The sequence below is a fragment of the Triturus cristatus genome, chromosome 7 (assembly GCF_964204655.1).
Source record: "Triturus cristatus chromosome 7, aTriCri1.1, whole genome shotgun sequence".
NCBI lineage: Eukaryota > Metazoa > Chordata > Amphibia > Caudata > Salamandridae > Triturus > Triturus cristatus.
Window position 1 is genome coordinate 1458128860 of NC_140590.1, and position 18159 is coordinate 1458147018.

The window sequence follows — 18159 nt, forward strand, 5'->3', positions numbered from 1 at the left end:
ACGTGGGTGCCATCGGTCTGTATCCAGGTTCCGGAACTGGTTATTTTGTGCATGCTGCCCCATCTTCACCCATAGGTGTGGCTTTGTATTAGTTTCAATGACTTTCTACACCCTCATCTTGGTGCTTGAATGTCCAATTATTCTTAGCTTTGGAATAAATTAACAAAAATCGATTTGGGAGTCTGACACTTCAGTCATACTTCTTTGTATTGATTGGCTAACAATTTTCCTCCCCTTCACACTTTCATGCAGAGAGAAAAATGTAGAACGTAGAACCTAGCTACTTCAACCCTTCAAAGACTATGTCCTCCTTTGGGCATGGTCTCGAAGAAAGAACCAGGGCAGTTTAGGTTGATTCATACCCTCTTGGCTGTGCCCCCCCACCCCCGGGGGGCTCAGTGAATGAGGCCATCGACCCTCAAATATATTCATTTCGATATGCTTCAGCAGATCAAGCGCTAGCTATGCTTGGCTTGGTCTCATGCACTGCTTTTGAGCAGTTCAGCTTGCTGTTGCAATGAATAATCACCTTACACAGGCCACAAAGAGGAGATTCACTACCTGGAAGATTTGCTGGTCTGAAGGCCTCCCGATTCTGGGGTGTGCTTGCGGGTGCTGAATGCATTGATTTCCCTTCAATTAACTGGGGGTGCCCATGCCAGAAAAACCTGCAGGTCCCTCCACATGCCTTACCTTCCTTGGTGAGGAAAGGTATACTGTGGCCAGCATATGGAGCCTCCCTTGAGGCAGGTCAAGCCTTCAGGCAGTTGATGGATGCTGCACTGGTCTTGAAAAAGTTACCACTCCAGGTTCGAGCTGGCCAGTTAAACTGCTTTACGGACCATTCCCATTGACTACCCCTTTTCATGGTCCATTGCAGGGGCAACGGCCGGCTCAGAAAAATGACATTTCCAGCTGTCAAGTGAGTTAAGGAAGACTGAGATATGGTTTGCTTTCCCGCAGCATTTTAATGGCAGTTATATGGAGTTAATGCCCGATTTCTAACTGTGCTTTAGGCCTCTCCATGTACGCAACAGGCAGTGCTTGGTTTGGAGCTATATTAGGCTCTAAACGATGGTGGTGAGAAAGGAGATTGACTGGCAACATGGCTTGACACCGGCATCACTAGGAATGTTGTCTTGTTAGAGCTGTTGCCCAGCGTAATGTGACCATATGGACGAAGGTTCTCAGAGATTGGAGTGTGGTCTTCTGGTCTGACATGGCCTTATGGTCTAACATAGTATTGGAAGCTAACATTCAGGGAGCTTCTTGCAAGCTGGTCTTGAAATTGCTGAAACCTTTGGTTTTACTGTACTTGAAATTTAACATTTAATTTCTGGCTAAGCATATGCCTGGTATTCAGAATGTTGCGGATACCTTATCTTGCTCCAAGCTGCAGGAATTTTGTGATATCCGCAGGTAGCCAAGGAGAGGACAAAGTTCCTGTAATCTGTGGAAGATTGGCGTCCTGCCTTCACAGATTTAATAGGGACCTCTTGAAAAGCACATTCATAAGTCTTAAGAGAAGTGTTTTACAGTATAGGTCTTTTACAAGCACGTACCATCCCGGACAGGTTCACTGCAGAAGTTAAATCAGAGTAACTTCCAAAAGCAGGGCAAACTGGTATCTCATGGACACTGGCCCATAAGGTTTTTTGCTAAACTGAAGGTGGATCTGAGGTTTCCTCTCATTAAGAAAGAATTAACCGGGTCGGCTAGATTATGGCTGCATAAATGATAGTAGATGTCCCCTCCATGTGCATGTCCTGGGCCTCTTGTCTAGCTTGCCATGGGTGTGCACTTCTCCATACAAGACACCGTTTGCTGCGGCCTTCAGTGTTTCATGTTACAGCACCTTTAGGGCGAGTGAACTAGTATTTCCTTTCATGACCGACCTTGCAGGAGGTCTACAGGGGTAGCGTGGGGACAGGACTTTCAGTTAAGCAATTGATGGCTACTGATCAGTTCGACTCTCGAGCAGATCAAGAGAGAAAGGAAGCAGCAATCAAACACGGAGAAGATCAGGACTCCTATCTGGTGCCTCGATCGGGGTCGTTCCCCGGCTATTTGACCCACCACCGAGACAGCCGCTCTATTCATCCACCTGAATAGAGACTGCCACTCACATTATCAGTTTGCAAACTTCATTGCCACCCTTAGGGCAGCAGGTGTCAATCCCTGGGAGGGGGAGGGAAGAAAATCATGTCTCAATCCCAAGGTCTACTCTGCACACTCCTTTATAATAGGAGCAGCAACTGTGGCACAGAGCAGTCAGGTCTTCTGAGTAACATAAAAATAGGGCTGCGGTAGCAAGTTTCTTAAACACTATATTCACCCTACTTGCAAGGAAGGCACTCCGGTACATTTAATTTAGTATGCTCATGCTTGTATTTTTCAGTAAGATGCCATCCAAGGCCATGCGGGTGGTTGGTCATTCTTTCATCCGGCAGGCGCCTTACAGGTTACAACTGCTCAATCAGCCAATGTAGGCCGCCCTGCATTAGGTTTCCTTCCAGTGGTGCAGTATCGAGGTCTCCTTTCACAAGGAGAACAGCTAATTGAGATAACCAGGGGTCACAAGGGAGGTCATCCTGATGGAATTTGTGCAACTGGCCAAGGTTTTCCCCAGAGGCAGCCACATCAGAATTGGGGTAAGCACATTGGGTCTAGGGGAAAAAAAAAAAAAATGTTTCAGTGAATGAACTGAAATGTCCAGGCTGTGCCCATGTCACCTTTGGAAGAATCTGCATGAACTGCAGAGGGGCACAGATGTTTCATACAGATGGGGTCCACCTCAGACACAGGGACGGCTGTGCCCATGTCACCTTTGGAAGAATCTGCATGAACTGCAGAGGGGCACAGATGTTTTACAGATGGGGTCCACCTCAGACACAGGGACGGATTTGTTCAGACGACATTGGGGTGTATACCAAAGGAATGTTTTGTGGTGGGGAGGGCGAATGACCTTGTTGCCCCTGTAGCAGAATCTAGAATCCTGAACTCACCCCCAATTAGCATAGATGTCCTCCAAAGCAGACGCCCCAGGACAGTACCACGGGGAGGGTCCAGCAGTCCTGAGCCAATTAGATGATCAGCACACCAACGTGGGGCCTAGGGCAAACCGATTGGGATGGCACAGGGCTGCAGCTCCTAGCAGCCCACCCAGGCTGCTTGGTTTTTGGGGGCGATGCATGGAAAATGAGGACAACCGTACATTGAGAGACTGCCCCTCATCGATACAGGTGTTTACACCAGTTTGGTCCTATGGCATTGCGGAAGGGCCCTGGTGTTGGCCTTCCTCAGATCACTGCTTATTCATGTGGCGGTTTGTTATTTCTCACATGCGCCTGATTCTTTGAGCTGTGTCACAATGACAGAGGAAGGTTTTCTAATTTAGTTTTTTCCATCTAAGCTGGTTTTACTCTACTAATAAAATCTGCTCCACCAACTCCACATTCTCATTAAGTTCTGTTGGTGCCTCGTTTGGGTTGGGGTGCAGGACAGACTGGCGGTATCTGGGTCCTATAGATTATAACCAAGGCCACTGGAAATGAGATGCAGCAGTGGCATTTATCGCATAATGATAGATTTACTGCATTTAGTATATAATCCATCATGTGCTGCACAATTTGCAGATTAACAACAAAAAAAGTTTCCATCTCAACAGGTCAAAAGTTACTAAAAGCTACAGCCAAGAGGTTCAACCTAGGGTTGAGTAGAGGAGTACTGTGAAACCGACATGAGACAAACGCGTTTGTGCATTACTTTAATAAATCTTTATTTAATCAATAATCTTTATATTCACATAGGCTTAAAATTTTTACAAATTATGGTGCACATAAAGCCAGTCTTTAAGAATCTTGGCAAGCACTTTCTACAAACATTTCTTGAAAGTGTTTAGACCCAAAAGCCATTCAGCTGCCCTTTACCTGCAAGCTTTCAGAACTTTAAAAAGGTTAAAGCGCATAAAAAGGTTGTAAACCAACTGCAAGTCACAGCAATAGTGATCCAAGGTTTACATGCATCATGGAGAAGTTAAGTGATAGGATCTACAAGACGAGAAAGCCTAAAACATTTAGGATCACATTTGAAAGCTCTTCTGAATCTTTGACCTTGCAAGCTGGCGTTTATCAAACCATCGATCATCTGGAGATGGAATGGCAAAATCAAACGGCTTGAAACAGTGTGAGGTCAGAGAAGCTCCAAACTCTTGCTCCTTCAATTGAGAGTCATAAGCAAAAGACTTGAAGGTCAAACTGCTGGTTTTCCTGGGCCTTGCTCCAGTCCAGTTGAAAGACATTGCAGAAGCAAGAGAAGACTTCTCCACGGATATGGGCGATGCACACTCTGCCACCATGCTGCTTGGGGATCTCCATTCTTCTATGCTGGTATCAAGAGACAACGTGTTGTCGAATGGTAGGTTGATTTCTGAAAGTTCCCATACTAGCGGAGTAGGTTTCTGTAGCCCTGAGAGATCGATCATGGCCTCCGAGGTCTCCAGCGATTTAGAATCCTGACTCTCCACCGGCAGCAGCTTCTTCTCCTTGCACTTGCAAGGGGTGGAGATTTTATTATCACAAAAGAAGTCAACAATGGAGTTATTGAACCTGCTGTTATGTTCTGAAACCAGTGAGGACAGGTCCAAGACAGGTGCATTTGGGGCAACTGGAGTCTTAGATATGGAGGCCAAACTATCAGATGTGCCCAAACCTTTCTGCATTTCATCAGCCGCCAACTTCGTTGACTCTGCCACCGCAAAGATTTTCAAAGCAGAACCATTTTCTGCACAGAAGCTGTGGAAAGAGGTGGAGTTGATGGACATTTCAGTCATGAAGCAGTTCTCCAGCAGCTCCATAAGTGATGGGTTACAGGAAGGCACGTGCAGGCTGCTGCCGCTGTGGCTACTGCACCTCACTTTGAGGGCTCGACTTCCTTCAACATATGGACTGTGAAACGGCGTTGAAATAATGTAACTTGACGAGTCTGCCACAAATCCATTTTCCATCAGTTCAGTCAGTGTGACATTGGCAGATGGTACCAAGAAGCTGGCACTGTGGCTGTGCGAGCTGTGACCACTCCAGTTGCAGGACATCGTGCTAAATAGTACAAAGAGACCCTAAAACAAAAGAGGATAGTGTATTAAGGAATATTTCAATGACCTGAATAGGTTTAGACAAAATGAGCTACTATTATGCAACAAGTAGAGACAAACATGCGTTTGTTACCATCCCTTCTGGTAACTTTGACAGAAGGGAATTCTGGATTTTACTCAAATAGGGCGCAGAATATGGAGGCAAATTTGTTTAAGTCACTACAATTACCAAACCTCCTTGACAAAGGAATCCCTCACATTTGCCCACTCAAGACAGCCATCCAAGATATACCCTCCTACCCAGTTCAAAGATACAGACTCATATGCACCACTCCAAAAACATTTCACCTTTACTCATCCACCTCAAATTATAGATCCCTACTCAAAACACTAAATTCAACGCATTAGATCACTAAAACAGAAACTTAACTTACCACAACTAATCCTACATAGGAAGAGGAAGCACATTACTAACCTACTACCTATTGACATCCATCCTTTGACTCTGGAGTAGGGGGCTACTTGCCCCAAAGCACTTATGTCCTGTCAGGGATAGTAAGTGCTAAATACATAAACAATGTTCCTGCTCCAACGTAAAACTTGCAACATGAACTATTGCTGACCAGTGCTTTGGCACACTAGCTACTTTCCTGCAGTTCCTGGGCGGGGGGCATATTTCAAGTTATTGGCCTCTGAGAAGCCCCTCTATCCAACTTGCGGCCCTGGCGAGCAGCGCTTGGTCACGGCGTGGCCGGATCCAGGCGCTCCACCTAAATCGCATCATCAGAATCGAAGAACAGGCAAAGTGGTATAAGAACATTTGTCTCTTCTTGGAGTAGCTTCAGCTGCCGCTCCCATTGTTCTGAGAACTTCTTACCCGCCCATTTGTTGACCCAAGAAGCGCTATTGTTATTGCCTATTAGTGTTAAGATGCTCCGTCTGCATTTAAAATCACCATCTGCCCAATCAGCCACTGGACTCTAACCCTAGATTGCCTAACCAAACAGAAAAAAAAAAAAAAAAAAAAAAAAAAAAAAACACGCTACTCTTGTAGTCTGCGCCATCGCTCTATATTATGCTACCTCTATTAGTTTTCACTTTCTCTACCTCTAACCAGCCTCTACCACCAGCCATTCTCCTTTAGCTCTGCTCTATCCATGTTCACCTCTATGGCTTACATCTTTCTCTTTGGTCACTTCCTTGCTTTACATTAATTTCTCTTCTTTACCCGCAATGGCCTCAAGCCCTTTATTCACACCTCTTCCTAGTCCATAATTCATACCTTTCACCCCCCCCCCGCACTCCAGCTCTCATACTTTACCAGTCTGTTTCCTTCTGAGGAGACATCCAACCATAGTTTCCTCACCTTTAGAAAACCCATCTCCTCTGAAGTGGGTTCCAGACCTTTTTTACAGCAATGCTCACATGGTGCTCCATATTGGCCTGGTTCCACCCCAAAAGCAAGAGCGTGGAGCTACATCAGCACTACCCCTGAACATAAACCTCAGTTCCTTGGATCACAGACCTGGAACTCTGCTCCTTTGTCGATTCAAGTTCTTTTCCCATGTGCAAAGGGACAATAAGCCTTGTAGTGTCAGTGGGGACAAACTGTACCTAGACTGTTGGAGAGAGGTCGGTGACAAACCTAGAGAAGGCTTGCCTCTAGTGTTAAGGCTCAGTACACAACTTCAGTCATGAAGAGTGCCTTCTGTACCTGAAGGTGGTCTGGGACAGTGAAGTGAAACTGAACGTCGCTAATCATCATAAGTAGTCACTGACTATGTGCAAGTCCTGCTCCAAGCAGAGAGCATACACCCTTGTGTCCATTTCCATGACAGGTCTTCCTTGAAGTCAGTCATCTGGAAAGCCAAATCAGAGTTCAAGAGGCAGGAGTTATTAAATTGGGCTTGTACCCCATCCCTTCACGCCCGGTTCAGAGAAAAATCGGAATTCATCAAGGTGTCAACTGACCTTGCTGCTGCTCAAAGTACAGATTCCACAACTTTTCCCAATGTCCCCAGAATTTCCTTCCAAGGAGGCCATGCTTCATATTTTGCCAACTCTTGCAGCGCACTTTTGGGCCCCAAATGATCCATAGGGGCTTCCAGGGGAGTTACCACCCACAGATCAGTCATCCCAGTCCCTAGAACCTGCTTAGGGTTCTGCACAGAGTCTGGTGCAGACTTCATTCCAGCTCCAAGACCTACTCCAGTCATTGAGTCAAATGCAAGTTTCAAAGTTAGAGGAAGAGCCCCTGCCAACACTAGTGTTAGACCCAGAGCTGATTCAGTCTAGACTTCTGCAAAGCGCATATTTTCACTAGATTCCAGTTCAGTACCCTACGTTTCGATTGAGAACAATTACTCTACCAACAGAGCAGTCCTCCGAAGCAACACCATCTTGTTGGCTTGGATCCTGACCCAAGTTTGCCACTGCCTAACGTCAACAATGGTGCCAGGGATGATTTACCCCAACATTACAGGGATTACAATTGCTTTATGGACACACAAGCCAGTGGGTTGGATGAATACCCAGTACAGGACTGATTTTGCATCTTTGACCCCCAAGGGAAGAGTGGGCTTCATTTGCTGTAGTGATTAGACCAGCAGCTGAGATCCTGGGCCTACAGTTTCCTTCTGTGGAAAAGCAAGACCAGTGTTTCACCCTGCGGGTCTGCACCTTGGACCAGCCAGATCTCAACCCTTGCATCCATTTAATGAAGCCCTGACAGGCCAAGTGCCTATCAAGGTCAAAGCATTGTTCTTGCCCATCTGTGAAGAGAAATGCGGCCAGATGCCACAGATATGCGCTTGTGACCGAGATTCTTATACAGAGTAAGTGGTCCAGGCTTCCAACAGCAACGTGAAACCTAAAGCATTTCCCTCATCTCTGCCAGAAAGGGAGTTTAAAAGGATCAAGGTATTGGTGAAACTCAGTTACTCTTCGGCTGGTTTGGAGATCAGTCAGTGCAGTCGGCCTATTAAGCCATTATACACATGCTCTCTAGGACATGGCAAACAAGGAATGGAGGTATACCATAGGGAAATGCCTTTGGAGTAGTCCAGTTTATTCAGCACAAAGATTCTGCCCTCAAAACCTCCAAGGAAAGCAGGGCCTCAACATGTTCCTTGGGCCTTTACATCCCAGCCAAACAGTTCATCACCAGTTTCGACCCTTTGGAGGCTATACCAGTCGATTGGTGTATAGACCATGCCCAGCTTGGTCACCAATGCAACAGTCACCCTGTCCTTTCTTGGGAAAGCAGACATTGCACAGGTCACCTGGGGCAATGTAATTCTCAATCCTTGCCTCCTGCAATATCAGCACTCAAACAGCTTTTGTTTGCCCTTAGCAGAACAAAACAACCCTGTGGGAGGCAGGATCAAACTTGACCTCCCAAGGCGGCAGTCAGTCCCATCCTACAGATGGGTCCTTGAGCAGGGTTATCCACTACTGTTTATCCTCTGCAGATTGCACCCACTTCTGAGTGTCAGAGAAGCTCATAACCCTCTTACTGCAAGAAGTGCAAACTCGGTCCAAAAGGAGCAAAGAGAGAGCGTGTCTGCCTCAGAAATAGACATGGTTATTCTCACTAGATCTGAAGAAGAAAAAAAAAAAAAAAAGACAGCAGCCGTCATCTCATTTTAAATCTTTACCCTTTGAACTCCTTTCTGCAGAAGGACAAATTAAAGATGTTAACACTGGCTCAGGTGGTATTTCCTGGATCCAAGAGACTGGATGGTAGCCACATACCGGCAGGATGCTGGTCTTCATGTTCCGGTTTTGCAGTCCTGTAGACATTACTTGCAGCTCAAAGTCAGTCAAGAGCATTCCGTTTGCCATTCTACCCTTTGGCATTACCAGTGCCGTTTAGATGTTCACAAAACAGATTGTATTCACTACTTCTCTTCCAAGGTTCATATACCAGTATTCCCCCCTACCTAGATGACTGGCTGTTGAAAGTGGGCTGACCACAATTGGTCATAGACCACCTCCAGATGTCGAGCCTCTTTGAATCATTGGGGGTTCATAATGAACAAGCAGAAGTCACACCAGACTCCTGCAAAACGTTTCTAAGAGCTACCTTTGTCAGTACTGTTCAGGGCCTTTTCTCCACCTCAATGAATCCAAGACATTTGGGGAGATTTTTCAGCCTTGGTCCTGGATTTCAACGAGAGTGGCTTTGAGACATTACCTCGGACTTTGTTCATCAAGCTCGTTCAGGTTTTGAAGGAGACTGCATGAAATCTACAGTTGTGGATGCAACCCACTCAGAGCCAACAGTAGTGACTGACGCACACTGCTGGATTGAAGGGTGGGAGATACAGGAGCACTTGCCTCTGCTGGAAACCCAGCTCCAGAAAAATCTGTTAACGCTCCAGGCCATCTGCCTGGTGTTGAAGGCCTTCTTGCCATCAATCAATGGAAGGCTGGTGTAAGTTAAAGGACAACACAGTCATGTGGTACTGCAGCCAGAGTAGAGTGGTGTCCTGAGCCCTGTGCCAAGTGGGGCTATCCCTGTTGAGTTGGCTAAAATGTCAAGACATCTACCAGACTGAAATATCTGATGGGATCTTTAAATGTCAGGAAAGACAAGCTCAACCAGCTATCATGAACAGTTGTGCCCCAAGGTGGAAAAGTGCTTCTTCAGGGAAGGGGCGGGGGGCCTGCTTGATTGTTTCACCACTGTCGACATGCTGTGTCACCTTCTGCTTGTTGGGGTTCCAAGAGCGCCCTCCATGAGGTGTATCCAGGATAGGGTGGAGCATGTGACTTCTGTAGACCTTTCCATATCTACCTCTCCTGCCCAGAGTTCTGAAAAGGATTGGGAACAACTATCCCAAGGTCATCCTAGTGACTGAAGAATTCACCAGGAGTATAGTATTTGCCCTCCAAATCAGGCTACAGCTTTGGGAGAATCTTCAGTTGCAGCAGCAGGGTAGGGTTCTGCACCCAAACCAGTGCAATCTAATTCTCCAGCATGGAGATGAAGAGATGGCAGTTGACTGCATTTGATCAGCCACCTGAGGTTATCCTCACAGACCGACCAAGCAACCCCCCCCCCCCCCAACAAACTCTAAGACATCCATTACTGCTGGACACTGGCATACGTTTGTGGCCTGGTGTGTAGACCACAACGCATGTCCCTTAGAAGCCCAACTGTGGAACGTGTCACTGTTTGTTCTTTGGCCCAGCATGGTCTTGCATTGGGCAGCATTAAAGGCAGTCAGTTCTTTAAGGACTTCTGCATTTGCCGAACCAGCCAGCTTGTTAATTACCTTTTGGTATGTGGTTTATGAAAGGTTTGATACACAGGTTCCCTCCCGAACAGGGTCATGCTGCAGTGGGTTCCCGCCCCCCCCCCCCCCCCTTGAGCCAATGTACAGCTGCTAGATGCTCTGGAGAGCTCCAACCTCCCTTGGAGCAGCTGCCTTATACCTCAGTTTACTCAAACTGGCGTTTAGTACCAGGTCAGCCACTTTGTCAAAACTTGTGACTTCGGCAATGCGTAACCCCTCACCCTCCCAATGTGTTTTGGCTCCACTCAAGAGAATGACCAGCTCCACTGGCTGGACACCAAAAACCATCAGGTAAATGATCAGCTCTTTGTGGGGGTTCTCGTGAGCAAGTAAAATTAAGTCAGTGCATAACAAAAAATATATACTGCTGAGGTAGCTATTGTATCAAGGCTTCCTAATCATTGGCCAAGAAGCAGCCTCCAGAAGGACCGAGGTCTGGTTCTACTAGGACCATTGCTGCTACCACTGTATTGGCATTTGAAGTGCCTGCTTTTGATATCAGTCAGGCTGGGACGTGGGCATGTTGATGAAGCACTACACCCTTGACAGAGGGGATTTTGCCTGTTCAGTCCAGCAAGATTTGCTGCTATGCGCCCACTCGACCAAAGGCAGAGGGTGCGAGTACTGCTTTGGTATAATTTTAAAGGTGAGGAACCTTCAGTTAGAAGTGTCCATCAGAAGAACAAGTTACTTTCAGTAACCCTGGTTGATACTCTAATAGCACAGCCTGGACACGCTCAGAGATAAGCCGCGCTATACAAGTACTGACCGATTGCAGGTTCCTCACTGCTTTCCCAATTCTCTGGTTTTGTTTTTACCATCTAAAAATGTATAACATTAGAGATCTGTACACTGTTACTGAAAGTGGTTTCGTGCTCTTCCTCAGCGAGCACAGAAAGTTATTGCAAGAAACTGAAGTTGACGCACAAGGCTGGCTTTATGTGGGCCTCTGGTCCATCACTTCTAGGCTGGAACGAGGCCAATACAGAGCAGCAGGGAACTACTTATCAGTATGTGGGAGCACTGCTGTAAATGCTTCAGATACAGTGAGCACCCGAGGGATATTCAAAAGGTGAATAGAGTATCTACCAGAAAGAGTTACCAAAAGTCAAGGAGCTGGTTTATCTGCACCACCTAGTTCAAGGTGCATTTTTCTGTACCACCCACTCTAGCAATAGTTATTTTCTGGTAAAGTCTGTACTGATGGCAACCCAGACATCCTACTAGTATTCTCACTTCCAAATATTGCCCCAGCTCTCATGTCGCACTGTCCTCAGTGACGCTGCACTTTGTTTTAAAGCCCTTTTTCTCAAACCTCCCCTTTCATCTCATGTGGTACTCACTTCACTTACACACCCATTTCTGCCCATCTTCAGATACCTTTCGCTCCATTCTCTTGACTCCCTTAGGATCACCACACACTACTTCTCCATACAGACTATATTTCGCATCTTCCCTTCACATTTCTAGTTTCCCCTTCTTACACCACTATCTCAAGGCTCTTGTCCTACACTCTTTACCCCGTTTCCGGTCCTCCCAACGAAAATGTCCTCAAATATGTTTTATTCAATTGCTTCTTTCCAATCCTCATTTCCGTTCCAAACCCCACTTACCCTTTTTTATTAGACTAGTACCCTCCCTTACACTAACTCACTGATCGAATTCTTTCTCTGCTCAAGAAGACTATGGCGTTTAAGGTCCCCAACACCAGTTCTAAGGTTGTATGATCATTTTAGGTCGATGTGGCCTAATGGCCAGAGCTGCCAGCTTTGGACTGGGGAGCCATTTTTGAGTTTGGTGGTTGCTCAATATCCAGTGACTCTGGCCAAACCAATCTACTCGTGAAAAACAAAATCCTAATTTATAAAGTAATCTGGTGCTCAAGCGAATTGCTTGAGGGCCAAGTTCATGCAACAGACGGGGGGGGGGGGGGGGGGGGGGGAGTGAATCGAAAACTATACATGTTAAAAAAAAAAAACAGACTACATATACACACCCGTTAGTTTGGAAATACTAACTTATAGATCCTATTGATGATGTCAGATTAGAAAGTACTATGCCGCATTATAATCTCAAATCAATGCAGTGAAGACTCAGCCTGGATATTTAGTAGGGAATTACGACCAAAATGAAAGTTTGGGGCCACATTTACAAAGAACTGGAGTTTCTCAATTCTTTAAGTAGCAGTTGTTACCCAATAAACAAGTGTTTGGAGCAGGCCTGCCCCAAACCAACTACGCTCTACCAGGAACACAGGTGGTAACCTCTTCAGAATGTTTTACACGCATGCGCTGCAGTCTCAGCGCTGCACCAGTTCTACAATGTTGAGGTCCTCCAGTGACTGTTCATGGGTCTATTCCCCCCCCCCCCCCCCCCCCCCAAGAGTGCAGCCAGTAGCCCCAACACCAGGTTCCTGTGTCCCAAAAACTCTGCTGGATACCAAATTTTTCCCCGCAAATCCTGGGGATGGTGCCAATTTTCCCTGCTTAAGTGTCCATGGAATTCTCACTATGCTACTGTCTTCATCTTCTGTAGTTCTCACCCTTTGCTTATAGGTCACAGATGCAGCCACTCCTGTGAATTGCATTCATTCTACTTTCCTTCAGCAGCCTCGTTTACTGGCCAAGGAGACTAGGTCACATTGAAAGGTGAATTAGCCCAACACCACAATCTGCTGCAATGCTGCCTTCATCTTTCAGACCTCTGCGATGGTCAGGCAGAGGGAGAGGTTGGCCTGGTAGCCATAAATTACCAGAGCCGCCAAAATGCTTAGAAGAAGCAGGGATAAATGGGGCTAAAGATTCAGACGTAAAGGCTGCACAAGGAATTTGAGGCCCAACCTTCGCTCAATAAGGTTTCACCTCCAGATAAAACTTGTATGGTGGCATCACCCTGGTTACAAAACATGCATTTGATAGTGTTTCTTCATCAATATGTTTATCCCTGCCTTAACCTTCTGTGAGTTTCCCAGGGAGAGGAAGAAAAAAAAAAACCTACACAGCCTCTACTTTTGAGAATTTTGTTTCACAAGAATGCAGATATGCTAGTTAAATTTGGTTACCGTTAGAAAGGTTATAGACACTATACTGGGGTAACTGCAAACTACAGGCCAATATTTCCCTCCAACCACAGCAGACCAGAGACTGACGGGCGAAAAAGTGTAAGCGATACCTTGACAACACCGCCCATGTGTCACAAATCCAAATAAGGGACAACTCCTTTAAATACCTGTAGCCAAGCACCTGTTCAAGGTCAAAGTCTGATTTAAGAATATATTCTTAGTCCTCAAAAATGCAGGTGCCCACCACCCGCAACCCCAAATGAAACCCTTTTGCCCAGAAAATATCCCTGGCTGAGTCTCCATTTAATAATTACTCTAAATATAATACTTTTAGCAGCAGTGTTTGCATCACCAGCTTGTAGTGTCAAACACATGAAGTCACTTATTTCCTCAAGAAGTGCAGATGATAAAGAGTCAGTGCAAAACAAACAATGGATACACTATTCAAATGCAGTATATATATATATATATATATATACATATATATACACACACACACATATACACATACGTGTATCAAAGCCACAAAAGCGGCAAAACTCCTCCAAATACCTTAAGCCAAGCAGTGGACAACAATAAACCCCATTAGAACGAGAAAACAGCCAGCAACACCCTTCTGCACACAATTCTATGCAGAAGATACTCTAAACCAGCGTTCTCAAAAGTCGGACCAGATCCATAAGTGTAGTTAGCTAAATGGGGATATGCTAAATATCTGGCATGGATCCCACCCTCCAGGGCAGACTTTGGAAACCTTGCTCTCCACAGATGCATGACCAAATTCTAGCCAAGATATTTAATCACCAAGGGGCATCTCAACAAGGCAGCGATAAAAAATTACTGCTTTTGCGGCCATTTTCGGCTGAAAAGCTGCGATAATGTTATCGCCATATCAGCAAGGTCACGCTATCGTGCGAATCCTTGCCTTAGCGCCCTTTCCCGTAACGCCACCTTCGCATCTCTAATGAGATGCAAAGTGGGCGTTCCAGCTCCAAATAACTGGAGAAATGTCGCTAACCGACATTTCTCCAATTATCAACGGGCACACTAACAAGCATAGCGATAAGAAAATCAGCGCTAACCTTGGTAATTGCTACTTTACTTATGCCTGCTTTTAGTTTGACTTAGCCATGATATCCAATGGAAGGTGGATATAATGGCTGAGTCTGCCCTGCCCTATCAGCAAGCTATTGCCAAACGTGCCATTATCGCTGTATTTCCAGCGATAACAGCACAATTGGCAGCTTGCACCTGGAATTTTATCGCTTTTGAGATAAGCTTTGCTAATAGCATGCTATATCAGCAATTAAATTCGGTGATAATTATCCTAACGCTAAGTGCGCTTAGTGTTAATTATCGCCGGTTGTTGCCGATATGCCCCCAAACTCTTACCTCAATCACCTTACTTCCATTTCAGCCAGATCAATACAATAAGTAACACTACACCTACAGCAAGCCAGGACTATTGGCTTTGTCAAACGTCGTTTGTTGCTTAAGATACAAAACCAACACCTAAAGCTTTGTTGTACAGAATATTGAAAAATCTTTAGTTCTGAAATGATAAGACTGAAAGAACTAAAACGAGTCTGAAGTTACATGAAAGGTTTTGAGCAGTGGTATTGCTGCAGAGTTTAGGTTTTTTTTTCCTACCCCGAGGGAGAGGTCAATAGAGGGACCCGCCTCGGCACCTGCTATTAAGAACTGCCGTGCTGAGGACGACATGACCCGGCCCACTTAAAACGCTGCATTTTTTTGCAGACACCCCCATGACAATACACGTATTGACAGAGCAAAGAGGTTGGTGGCCAGCACCAGACCCATTGACTTTGCCAACGCTTGTTTGTTGCTCATTTTCCCAAAGGGCATTGGTTTTGCCACCAGCAGCTCTTGCGAAAGAATAAAAAACATGCAGCCAAGCACTGGTAGCGTTGAATCGCTTTTCAAGGTGCCATGTTTAAGGTTGACATAACGAGTCTATAGAAAGGCCTGCTAACAGTTTAAATATAAAGCCCGGATTACCTGCAGCATAACAAATTACTCAATTTTCCGGTTCAGAGAAATCTTAATCCAGATAACATACAAAATCTCCGGTAGAGTGAATCCGGAGGGGACACTGCTTGCACATTTCTCTAAGAGGTCATGGTGATTTTACGACCTCGTTAAGGGCGCAGTATGACCCAAACACTACAGGCGAGAATGAATGGCATTGGCCACAAAATTGCTTAAGTACATTGCCCAAGCCGTTCCCATATCTTCCAAACCCTACCATAAGAAGAGTATGTGAAAACAGGCGAAGAGATCGGTGCCATACATAGGGATGAAGTGTGGGCGAGTAAAGCAAGACATAAGCAGAGCTCTTAAGTTCCCTACGTGACTAGCACATCCGGGCCAGGTTATTTTTTGTCTTCTGGGGCTAATAGACCTGATGTCCAATGAGATAGGACTACAAGTCCCAGAATGCAAAACAAAAACCTGGCCGGGATAAGCTACTCACGCAGGGACCTGGAAAACTGGAGCACTCTGCCCAAAACACTCGAGTTCTCTTTTTAGTTAAAGCACATACAGTAGCCCATGTCAAAACGATGCTCACCCTCTGCAGAATCTGACGAGGGAGCCCCGAGACGCCTATACAGCTCAATTATTCTAGCCCTGGGTACCACTGGAGACCCTGAAGTGTATACCCAACTGCACCAGGGACCTGCGCTACATCCCCATAAACTAGATTTTCACTAGGACCACAAAGCGTCTGTCCCGAGATGTAACTCCGTCTGCCCCACTCGTGCATGTCAAACAAACACACACCCCTCTCATCATACGGACTCTAGCCACAGTCTGAACAATTCACTGGTAACAACCCTGGTCTCTAACAATTAAACTCAACACACATTAAAACAACTTTAACAAATATCTAAGGAACAGCAAAGACTTTATTTCTCACCTGAGCCGTTATAGAGCAAGAAAGAAACCCACCACAGTGTCTTATCACCTAACGTATTCAACCACCAATGTGGCAAAAGACGGAAACTACAGGGGGAATAAACGGCGCCACAACATACCTGTTAACAAACGATTAAGAGCAGAGAGGCAGACTTCCAAGCTAGGAAACTGTGGCTTTTGTAGCAGAAAGAACCCCTTCCAGGTGAGATCGGTTTGATTAATTAGCCGGAATGGACACGCCCCCAAATGTGCAGGACCTGATAGGCGTTCCAAACGCTTTAAGAAAGCACTAATGCACGAAAAACGCACCCCTCAAAAATCTCCATTGTAATGCCTGGCCCCCTGAGAAGCAGTTCAAGGAGACGTTTTCACACAAGCCCACTTCCAGCGATGCACGAGAGATTCCAAAGTGGTCACGGTGCTTTTAGTTGCTTCTTCAGTGTCAGACTGTCAAGTGTTTCAATTTCACATGTAACATCTTCAGCCGGTCCTGGATGTTTAGCCCATTTTGAATTGCAGTGTGGGAACAGTAGTTTCACTTTTACCGTGGTAAAGCAGGAACGCAGATATGGACAGTACTGTTTGGGTAAAAAGACCAGTTGTGGTGGAAGGTGTCGGTCCAGTAGCATCTTCGACTCCTTTTAATTAAAAGACGCAGAATTCACGGCAACAGGACTGGGGCTCACGAAATAATACATGGATTACTATGTATTTGTGGTTAAATAATAGCGTCAGTAGCCCCACCAGCCCTGCTGCTTGGACCCGCGGCTGCCCTACGGTTAAATAATTAAAATAAAGGTTTTACCATTTACTTACTTAGCGCTAGCGCAGCACCAAAATTATTCCGGCGGCGCCGGGCAGCACCCGACTTTATCGGGAGAGTGCAGGGGGGGGGGGGGCGGGCTGGCTGGTGATTGAATGATTGACAGGTCTTTGAAAAAAACTTTTTTTCCCCCGCATGTATGCTTCGGGCAGCAACTTGCCCGAGCATGCGCACCCAGGCCGGCCCCATTAGCTAGTAGGGGGGGGGGGGGGAGTGCAGGACCTGCTGGCGGCAGCGCTGGCAGTAAAAGGGCGACAGGGCGAGCAGTCACTGTGCCCTCCAAGCCAATCCTGGCGCTGATTGGCCGGTCACCGCGCAGCACGGCAGGGGCAATCCATATTGGATGCCGAGCGTGGGTGGCTCAGCCGCTCTGCACAATGGCCAATCACTGTCTTTGACTTAATGTAGTCATGCAGTGATTGGCCATTTTGCGGCGCGCGGCGCTGCAGCAGTGTCGTAAGCGTGCGTCGGATCCGGTAACGGTTCACTTCACTCGCGTCGCCTGAGCCTCGTGGTCGTGGACGGTGTGTGGACACGCATCGGGCCTGCTGCTCCATCTCTTCACGCCTGGGGGGACACACAGGTATTATGCCGGATGCGTCTTCTGATGACCTCTAGAGAATTTATCAGCAAGCCTGTATGGTCCCTGCAGGTGTAGTGCTGGCTGGAGAGGGGGCGCAAACTCTGGAGCACTCCCACCCTCCCCACTGCTCTTGCCCATGACACTGGAGAGGACACTCTGGGGCTGAAAGTGCCTGCCACTTCGAGCGGGGTCCAGCTGTCTTAAGCACAGATCTTCGCACACGCTGTTTTCAGTGGCGGCCAGGGTTTGAGGGTATTATAGGGTTGTCATGATATCACACACACAATAGGACCCAAGTCACTTATTAGCTTTCTTTGCGTGGTTATCAGACATCTTGCCTGTGTTTGTCTTTCACCGTGGTCT

General features: G+C 46.4%; 1 protein-coding gene across 2 annotated transcripts; it reads right to left on the bottom strand.

The window, feature by feature from the left end:
• Positions 1-3753: 3753 nt before the first annotated feature.
• LOC146812197 (uncharacterized) lies at positions 3754-16655 on the bottom strand. 2 transcript variants are annotated; one of them, XM_085619221.1, is made up of 2 exons: positions 16510-16655; positions 3754-5116 (listed from the first exon to the last, which is right to left on the bottom strand). In XM_085619221.1, the coding sequence occupies exon 2, from the start codon at positions 5090-5092 to the stop codon at positions 4082-4084; it is 1011 nt and encodes a 336-aa protein (XP_085475347.1). In that variant the 5' UTR covers positions 5093-5116; positions 16510-16655; the 3' UTR covers positions 3754-4081. The 2 variants fall into 2 exon arrangements, with proteins under 2 accessions (XP_085475347.1, XP_085475348.1); XM_085619222.1 differs by having other exon boundaries at positions 16392-16536.
• Between the last annotated feature and the right edge of the window lie 1504 nt (positions 16656-18159).

Bases quoted from the DNA above. Each gene is read 5' to 3' on its own strand.
- LOC146812197 (XM_085619221.1), bottom strand. From the start codon at position 5,092: ATGTCCTGCAACTGGAGTGGTCACAGCTCGCACAGCCACAGTGCCAGC.